Source organism: Delphinus delphis, chromosome 21 (genome assembly GCF_949987515.2).
Source record: "Delphinus delphis chromosome 21, mDelDel1.2, whole genome shotgun sequence".
Taxonomy (NCBI): domain Eukaryota; kingdom Metazoa; phylum Chordata; class Mammalia; order Artiodactyla; family Delphinidae; genus Delphinus; species Delphinus delphis.
This window is the reverse complement of record NC_082703.1, coordinates 2912501-2922074: the sequence shown is the minus strand read 5'-3', so window position 1 is coordinate 2922074 and position 9574 is coordinate 2912501. Positions and strand designations below refer to the sequence as shown.

The 9574-nt window shown below is 54.0% G+C and overlaps 1 protein-coding gene across 4 annotated transcripts in view; it reads left to right on the top strand.

Annotated features, from left to right (window-relative positions):
* The first annotated feature begins 351 nt into the window (after positions 1 to 351).
* Positions 352 to 9574, top strand: part of IKBKB (inhibitor of nuclear factor kappa B kinase subunit beta) — a 63084-nt gene continuing 53861 nt past the window's right edge. For 3 of the 4 annotated variants that reach the window (XM_060001320.1, XM_060001319.1, XM_060001317.1), the window contains exons 1-2: positions 738 to 941; positions 1066 to 1188. In XM_060001320.1, the coding sequence (XP_059857303.1) occupies positions 1084 to 1188 (105 nt within the window). In that variant the 5' untranslated portion in view covers positions 738 to 941; positions 1066 to 1083. Of the gene's footprint in view, positions 479 to 737; positions 942 to 1065; positions 1189 to 9574 lie in introns of those variants that run through there. The other variant, XM_060001318.1, reaches the window with a different exon arrangement.

The following is a 9574-nucleotide window of genomic DNA, read 5'->3' as shown; positions in this document are numbered from 1 at the left end:
AGGAAACGGGGGCTGTCACTCCTCCTAGGGACGACAGGTGTGACTTATCATTCTCGATATGAGCCAAGGAGCCTCCAGACAGGGCAGGGAGCGCAGCCCGAGAACAGGAGGCCCACGGCAATTCCTGTAAACCGTCCCTAAACCAGTCCTAGCAGGGGCCGGGAAATTCCCCCAGTTCAAAGTCTAGGAAGCGTGTCAGGCTGACCCCGGCGGTGTCAGGTGAGGAAATCCCCATGTTCCCTGCCCCAGAAGTCGCCCAGGTCTAAGTCGCTAAGTCTGAAGAGGACTCTGGCGTTTCTTAGGGCTGGTCACCGGGCGGAGCAGGGTGGGGCCTGGGCCGCGCAGTCCCTTTAAGGCCGCAGCCCACGTGCTCCGTGACGTCATAGTAGGAAGTGTTTTAGGAAGTGGCGCTCTGCTGGCGGGTTTGAGATTCCCGCACTTTAATGTCGTCTGGGTGGCGCCCGCGCCCCGCCGCCAGGTGAGTCCCTCGGGCGGGCGCCCCCGGTGTCACCTGCCCGGCGGGCTCGCACCCCTCCTCTGCGAGGCTCGCGGAGACGCCCGTGACGGGTTCTGAGTCAGGGGTTCCTGGGCGGGGGGAGCTGGGAGGCCCCGGAGCCCGGCCCCGGCGGGGTGGTGCCGGGTGGCGGCCGCGAGGCGGGGGCCTGGGACGGGGCGGTGATTCGTCCGCGCCGCGGTGACGCAGGGACCGCGGGGAGTTGGGAGGGGAGGCTCCCCGGCCAGCGGTCAGGGCGCCCGGGCGGGGTCCCGGCTGGGGGACCCCTTGCAGGTCCTGGGCAGTGGGGCGCCCTGTCCTTTGAGGGACTCTCCTCCCTGCTGCTTCCGTACAGCTTGGGGAGGGGGCGGTCGGTGGAGGGGCTGCGAAAGGCCGGAGTTGGCTACCAAAACCAAAACCAAACCAAACAACCTGGTTTATGTACGAGGTGAAAACCACTTCCGATTTTTCTCCTTTCACATGGAAGGGCTGTAGTATCTCTTGTCCATCTCCTTGTGTTCCATTCTTCCTTAACTTTCGCTTTTTGTCCCCCACCGCCAAATTGCTTACAGAGTTAGCAGGACATCAGTATGAGCTGGTCACCTTCCCTGCCAACCCAGACATGCGGGGCCTGGGAAATGAAAGAACGGCTTGGGACAGGGGGATTTGGGAACGTCATCCGATGGCACAATCAGGTAGGCCCGGTGCCGCTGGGAAGAGCTGGGGGCGGCGGGGTTGGGGGCAGGCTCCCCCCTCACTGCCTCTGCCCTACCCTGGGCTCCCTGGGTGAACGGGGCTCACCTTGGCCATGGGCTTCTTGGGAGAGAGTGAGAGAGGGGGCCTCAGGGCCCCTAAGCTGACTCTAGGTTAGTGGTCTCCAAGCTTTAATGACTGTGTCACCTAAATAAATAGTAAAAAAAAAAAAAAAAGTTTAAGCTTTCAGCTTCAGTTATATATATTGAAAATTACATATCTATGCTAACCTTAGACTAACACCTACTAATACATTGTGTAGTAATATATTACCTGTTATGAAACATGCAAAAATAGAAGAATCTAAAGTGTGAAAATAATAAAATATTTTCAAATGTTTGAAAAGAATTTAAAAAATATTTAAAGTACTTACCAATTATGATGTCTTCCCAGTATTGTTTGCAATACTTCACAGCACGAATTATACAGAGACACACGAAAGTGAGAATTATCGGTAAGGATGGTGGGTGAACATCCGTATTTCAAATAATTTTTATAGTTTTGAATTCTTCGGACCGATTTGTTTATAGCTCTGCTAGATCCTGATTTTTTTTTTTTTTTTGCGCTACGCGGGCCTCTCACTGTTGTGGCCTCTCCTGTTGCGGAGCACAGGCTCCGGACGCGCAGGCTCAGCGGCCATGGCTCACGGGCCCAGCCGCTCCGCGGCATGTGGGATCTTCCCGGACCGGGGCACGAACCTGTGTCCCCTGCATCGGCAGGCGGACTCTCAACCACTGCGCCACCAGGGAAGCCCTGATTGTTTTGTTTTAAACATCTTTATTGGACTATGATTGCTTCACAATTGTGTGTTAGTTTCTGCTGTATAACAAAGTGATCCTCATTGTTTTTATTCCTTATGTGTCTGATGTGAGTTTCTCACCCCACAAGTGTTAGGTCTTCCATATCACTGTTTGTTTGTACTGGTGTTACATGCACTGAAATTCTCCACAGCAGTGTCTTTAAGCCATTCGTCCATTTTATGAGAGTTATTTTGTTAAAATCGGATAATACCATCCATAATTCTACCAAAGTGGGGCACGCGGAACCTGCAGCACGTCCTCCATCCCCTGCCTGTGGAATGCCCATTTTCCTTGGGATCCCTCGAGTGTCAGAAGCGGCAAGTGTCCTGACAGATGATCTGAGGACAGTGCTGTACGGTTAATATCAGGAAAGCTTCATTTCGTGTTTATTTTTTGGATTCCAGTCTTGGGAAACCCCTACATATACCCAATTTGGAGACCACTGCTTGAGGGAGCCCCCTCTCACCAAATAGATAATACTAGTTTCTTGACCCAAAATTCAGACACGCCAGAGCCCCTGAGGGAAGAAGGCTCCTGCTTTTTAATCAAGGGCCGCGAGCATCTTTTTGGACTCAAGAGGTGGAAAATTTTGTACCGCTTCCCAGGAGCCTGGCTGCAGCCAGCAGGGAGGGTCATCCAGGCCCCCGGCCAGCCATGGCAGAGGGCCATCTCAGACAGCCACCCTCCTGTATCAACTGGAAGGCCCTGCCCTGAACCCTGTCAGCTCTGAGTGGATGAAGCGGCCCCTGGAGGAATGTGAGAGCCAGAGCTGGAGAGCAGAGGACAGTCCTGCAGCTGGTAATTCTCACACTCACCCAGGAGACGCCAATTCCAGCCAACCCTGTGGCTGGGACGGGGTTGGGGGAGGGGTGCAGGGGGTGCAGCCAGGGGCCTGGCATCAGGACAGGAGAGTCAGATCCTTCCACAGCCCCACGCAGACCTGGGCCGGGCTGCTTCCAGACAGGCCAGGGCTTCTGGAGTCTTGACTATAGCAAGTGTCCCGCTGCAGCTGAACTGGAGACGTCTTGGTTTCCTGCAGGAGGAGTTCTATCAGGATGTGCTGAGTGTCTGCCACGTCTCACCCCAAGTGGCCTCCATCTGCTCTCTGGGCTTGGAATACGCTTGTCAGTTGGAGTTTGTTTCTGGCTTTATAGCTGCGAGCCCAAGAGTGTGTGTGTGTGTGTGTATGTGTATGGACTTGTTCTCTAGAATTACTGCTTTCCAGTTTCTTCTCCTGTTCAGAAACCTTAATTTTTAGAAAGCCAAAGGCCGAGCTCTCGTTCTCCCGTTTGCGGCCCCTCCACTCCCTGCCTCTCCCCCGTCGGCTCCCAGCTGAGCCCTGTGTGGGACGAGCCCCTCTCTCCTGGACGTCTCTGTGTGCATTCTGCCCCTGCCGCCAGGACCCCGTGTAGACCACCTCCCACAGAGCCGGCAGGCAGGACCCCTCGTCCCATGGGAGCTGGTTCTCACTGAACCCTTCACCCTTGCTCGTTCGGGCAGCCTCGCGCACTGCGTGGTTTTCTGCCTAGGGGTGTTCCCATCAGCCTGGGCTCTGCCTGGCTTTGGGCTTCTTTCACTGCCCCCCCGCACCAGAGACTCTCTTCGTGTTACACGTGTGTTAGGTGCACAGGGTCATTCACTCTTGGTTTCTGGAGAAGGGAAAGAGCCATTCATCAAGTGTTATAAATGTAAGCTTCCAGCTGTGATCATCGCGACCCAGGAGAGGGGCCCGGTGCAGTGAGACCTTGTACCGGAGGCCGGGGTCTGTCAGGGGGTCTGGAAGGCTGCCCCAAGGAAGCAGCGCTGGACAGGAGCCCTGAGGGTTGGTGGAAGCTAGCCGGGCAGAGAAGGCGGGAGGAGGATTCCAGGCCCAGGGCGCGGCCTGTTCAGAGCCCCTGCCGGGGGGTTGGGAGGGGTAGGTCATGGCAGGTGGATGTGAGCGGAAGGTCTGAGAGGGGAAGGGCTGCTTCAGGGAGCCCCGCTTGGGCTGCAGGAACACATGGCGGGGCCCAGGCAGTGCTGGGCTGGGAGGTCAGCTCTCCGAAAAAACTCCCCTACTCCTGCAGCGTGAAGGCTCCCACTGCGGCTTGTTTCTTGCCGCTGGCGGTTTAACCTCCTTTCTCACCAAATTCCTGAGTATTAGCAGTCAGCTCTCGAGATCCGGTACTGGGCCCCCACTGGCACTGCCCTGTCTGTTGGGGAGACCAGTTAAGTAAGAGGTTTCGGGAGCAGTCCGGGTGCGAGATTGGACTGGGCTGATGGTGGTGGACGTGGGGGGAAGTGGGCAGATTTAAGAGCTTTTCAGGGTGACATTGGCAGGACACAAGGGTGGAGTGGACAGTGAGGGGCTGGGGGAGAGGTGTCCAGCGTTCCCAGGTGTATCGTGAGCACTGGCCCGGGGCCTGGCTCCGTCCAGGAAGCACTCCAGGTCCTCCTGGCGTCCCCCCTTGGGGAAATCCCTGGGCTGCTCTGGGTGCTTAGGGGAGGGTCTTTAATCGGTGTTCAGAATCAACACGAGCGTGTTCTCGGGGTGGGGGGGCACCCCTGCTTTCAGAACCTCTGGAGGAGAGCAGCTGGGATAGGGTGGTGGTTACTTAACTCCCGTCGGGCACAGTAATTGCTTATATTCGACATGACAACCATGTACGTTTTCCTAATATGCCGTGTACCTTGTCTACAAGAGAGAGTATTTGTCCTTCATCACAGGAGAAGCATAAAGGAGCCTAAGCATTGGTGTCCTCAGTCAGATGAGTCAGACTAATGATCAGACCCATCATTTTTTTTCAGTATTTTTTAAATTAATTAATTAATTTTAATTTTTGGCTGCGTTGGGTCTTCGTTGCTGCGTGCGGGCTTTCTCTAGTTGTGGTGAGCAGCGGCTACTCTTCGTTGCCGTGCGCGGGCTTCTCATTGTGGTGGCTTCTCTTGTTGCGGAGCACGGGCTCTAGGCACGCGGGCTTCAGTAGTTGTGGCTCGCGGGCTCTAGAGCGCAGGCTCAGTAGTTGTGGCGCACGGGCTTAGTTGCTCCGCGGCATGTGGGATCTTCCCGGGCCAGGGCTTGAACCCGTGTCCCCTGCACTGGCAGGTGGATTCTTCACCACTGCGCCGTGAGGGAAGTCCAGACCCATCATTTATTGAGAACGTCCTGTATGCCAGCATGGGCGAGGTGTTTTCACATGCGTTATCTCCAGTCTGCTCAACCACCCTAAATGGAAGTACTGTTGTCTTTACTCCCATTTTATAACTGAGGAAACTGAAGCATAGAGAAGTCAACCCCTTACTCAGAGAGGCTAAGCTAGTAAGTAAAGGAGCGGGAATCTTCTGAACCTACATCTGTTTGAATGTCAGCCTCATGCCTCCTCCACTGGCTTGTGGCTTCTCCAAGGTGGGGATCCAAGGTCAGGGACACCCCAGAACAGGCTCAGTTGAAGCACTAAAGGAAAAACTCCCCTTTGGATGAGAAAATGTATAAGTCTTCCTTGCTAAACAGAGAACCCTAAAGTGAATATTTCCCACGGAGGAAGGGCAGTGCAACAAATGACCCTACCTGTCTCCGTGAGATTTTTGGTTCTCTTACCAAGCATGGGCCTTGACAATCCTTGCTGTGTGGATACTCCCTTAAATCTTCAGCCCAAGGGTCAGTACTTTCTGGATGGACTGATATTTTCAATAAGGTGTTTGTCAAACACAAAGGAAGAAGAAGAAGAGGCGGGGACCTCTGTGACCTCAGCTGCAGCCCCCTTCGGGAGCGAGGGGGAGAAAACTCAGGACTTGCAGTCGCACAGCCTGGGCTCAAGTCCTGGCTCTGGTGTCGGCAGCTTCAGGGCTGTGGGCCACAGCCTCCCACACGGATTTGAAAGAAGCTAAGATATCGATCCCCTCTGCTCTCAGCTTGTCTGGGCCAGATGTGGCGCTGCTACGCCCTGGAAGCCTCTGGACACGTCCCAGGGTACCTCACAGATACCACATACTTACTCTGTGCGCTGTGATGGCTGGGAGTTGCTGCCCTGGTCCCTGAGGACACACCGGTCATCCCTCTAGAAGTGGCGCTGGCTCTACTTGTCCCCTCACTGGACGACACTAAGCTCACTTTAGCCTGTCTGTGTGTCTTCAGGTCTTAAAGACTTTGAGCACGGGCCTGAGGCCGTCAGGGGTCCGTCAGGGAAACAAGGAGGTGGCCCTGACACACTGTGCTCTAGTCGAGGGGATAAAGTGGATCCTCAGGAACACACCGAGTGAGTGTAATGTGAGCACCGGATCGTGAGGAAGTAATCACGGCTCCTGTTTGTCGGGAGTGTCATTGCCAGTTGTGCTGGGTGCTTTATCCACGCTGTCTCGTCGATGCCGGAGGTGGCCGGAGGCCTCTCAAAGCAGGGTTTCACGGGAGGTGGACTGCAGGTGGTGGGACGGGGAGAGCATCGCCTGCACGGGGCTAGGAAGGGAACGGTGCTGCGGGAATGTGCGCCAGGCCCTCAAGGATCAGATGCTCTGCCTCATTTAACTGACAGCACCGGCAGGGGTAGGGTCGCCTCCACCTTGTGGATGAAGACCTAGAGGCCTAATGGGCTCAAGGTCGCACATGCACCAGGCGGAGTACAGGGATCATGATCTGACCTGCTTCACCCCTGAGCCCATGTGGGTGGGTTTGGAGGCCGACGTGCCCGTTAGGTGTTTACTCCGAAGGGAGTTGGGTGGAGTCAGCCGTCTCGGCGTAGACTGGTCACCGGGGTTGAATCAGGGGTGAAGCTGCGGCCAGACCTCGGCCTTCTGACTCTCAGGCCTGGGTTCTGTCCCTAGGATCTCTCTGGGCCCAGCTTCGCACCTCCTTCCTGAAACACTCATCTTGGAGGGAGGACCTGAGAAGGAACAAGGAAGGTATTTCTAATCCCGCTCTTGGACCACAGAGGCCTGTTGGGTGGCTGCCGTGGTAACAGGAGTCAGCGTTCTGACCTGAGGGTGTGGAGGGACCTCTTGGCTTCCCGTGCATGTCGCCTTGTCGTTAGAAGAGCACCATCTGATGGTCTCAGAAGTCTGAGGATGCATGCCCCCCCGCCGCCCTCACTTCAGAGTATACCCACGTTTATACACGAGGTTCGTGTTTTCCTGTGCAAAAGGCAGAGTCACAGACACTCAGAGGACCTTCATCATCAACTGCCTTTGATGTAGGTACCGCTGTGGGCCCCTTTCTCCATTTTCTCAAAATACACATCACTTCTGAATTTTGCCCCAGCTTACTAGGCGTCGGATACTGCGATGGTTTGGGCCGAGTCTGGGTTTCCAGAAAACTGAGCTGAGAGTGGGAGGTTCCGAGCCAAGTGGAGACAGTCATCCATGCCCTCGAGTGTCATTGCTGCTGGGGAACCAAGCCCCCCCAACCCGACTTTCAAAAACATCTTCGTAGTCTGTTTACGATGAATTGAATTTCGCTTTCCAGAGCCAGTATGTTTTTAGCAATGGAAGGTCCTTCTCTTTGGGTTTCTGTTTCAAATGAAACATTACTCATGGAAAAACGAGAATGTTTCAGAGTACTTCCTAGAGGGCCACCGGGTAAGAAAAGTTGTGTCTGTGTCTGCATGGGACACTCAGGCCTAGGAAGTCAGGATTTCCCCTGCCGCCGTAGGACGAAGCTGAGCTGTCCAGAGTCAGTGTTGGTGTCTGTGCCCACTTAGTCTGTGATGTGTTCCGTGTTCATATCGTTAAGTTCGCTCTTTAGGTTTCGTTTGGCAGTTGAGACCAATGTTGGATCAGTCTTCAATATCAGAATCCATTTGTGGATTCTGGGATGGGCCAGGTGATGGCTGTGTGTTAGCTCCGGTGTTTGTGTTGGGCAAAAGACTACAGTTATCTACAGTCACCCAGCATATACAGGTAGAGTCTATAAAATATTTTCTAAGTCACTTAATAAGTCTACCCTTTGGGTTTGATTTACCTGTTATCTTTATGAAGGAAGCATACTGTTTATGCTTGGGAGAATAACAATGCCTCCCAAAATGTCTGCGTCCTAACCCCTTGAGCCTGTGACTACGTTAGGTTATGTGGCAGAGGGAATCAAGGTTGCTAATCAGCTGACTTAAATGGGAAGATTATCCTGGGTGATCTTGGTGGACCCACTGTAACCACAAGGGTCATTAAAAGTGGAAGAGGGAGGCCGGAGAGTCAGTGTCAGAGTGATGCAACCACAAAGACTCAGCTGGTCACTGATGGCTTTGAGCTGCAGGAAGGGGCCATGAGCCAAGGGATGAATGCATCCTCTAGAAGCTGGGGCGGGCAGGGATGTGCGTTCTCTGGAAAGGGACACGGCCTGCCCACATCTTGATTTTAGTCCAGCGAGGTGCTTGCCAGACTTCTGACCTCCAGAGCTATCAGGAAATAAATTTGTTTTAAGCCAGTAAGCTGGTGGCAGTTTGTTGTAGCAGCAATAGAAAAGGAATACACTGTTCTGTGTATTGAAGGTAAAGTAGGTGCAGAGTTTTAAACTCTCAGAGACATCCTGAGGTAACACACCATGCGTGGCAGTATCTTCTTCGAAACTGTTGCATAAGGCACTGTCCATCACAACGTCACACGCTTGAGTGGATGCTCCCAGTGGCGTCACCTCCTTTTACAGCCTGGCCGTCCGTCAGTCTTCTCTCACTGGTAGATCTCGGCATCCCAGCCCGGGTTCCTGTGCGATCCCGCCCACCTGGAAACAAGCATCTAGACGCATATCAGAGCGGCTGTTGCTGAAGTTACCAGAGAACTGGGAGAAAACATTCTAGTCTGAACGCTTAGTGGGAAGTGAAACTCGAAAGCAGATTCAAATCAGTTCGAGAGCAGAGGAATCGGGAAGTTCACGCTGTAGAGGATGGAACGTCTTGTGAGATGTAACTCAAGCCTGTTTGTACATCGATTAAAGAAATAGTGGTCTCTTGACACACACCGTAACTCTTGACAAGTATTAGCTGAACGTCCACCCAAGTTCACTCGTCCAGCTGTAGTGATGGGTTCAAGAGCAACAGGACTGACAGTTTTTGAAAGAGGTCAGCTCTTCTTCAATAGGGCTTCTGAACCCAGGCCAGAGATCAGGATTCTAAGAGCAAAGTGAGTGAACGATGTGGCACAGCCTGGCCATCAGTGCCTGCCTGGCACCAGGGAGTGTTGGCACAGAGGCAGGCATGGACCACTGCAGGGTGAGCCTGGGGAACACTGTGCTGGGTGAGAGGCCATCACAAAAGGCCACATCTTGTATGATCCCACTTAGATGAAATGTCCAGACAGCTAGATCTGTAGAGACAGAGTGCAGACGGGTGGTTGCCTGGCGCCGGAGGGGGTTGGGGAGAAACGGGAAGTGATGGCTGATGGGTGTGGGGTTTCTTTGGGGGATGATGAGCGTGTTCTAAAACCGACTGTGGCTTTGGCCACGTTACTCTGAATGTGCCCCAACCATTAACGTGTATGCTTTATTTATTTTTGGCTGTGCTTGGTCTTCGTTGCTGTGCGCGGGCTTTCTCTAGTTGCGGCGAGCGGGGGCTACTCTTTGTTGCGGTGC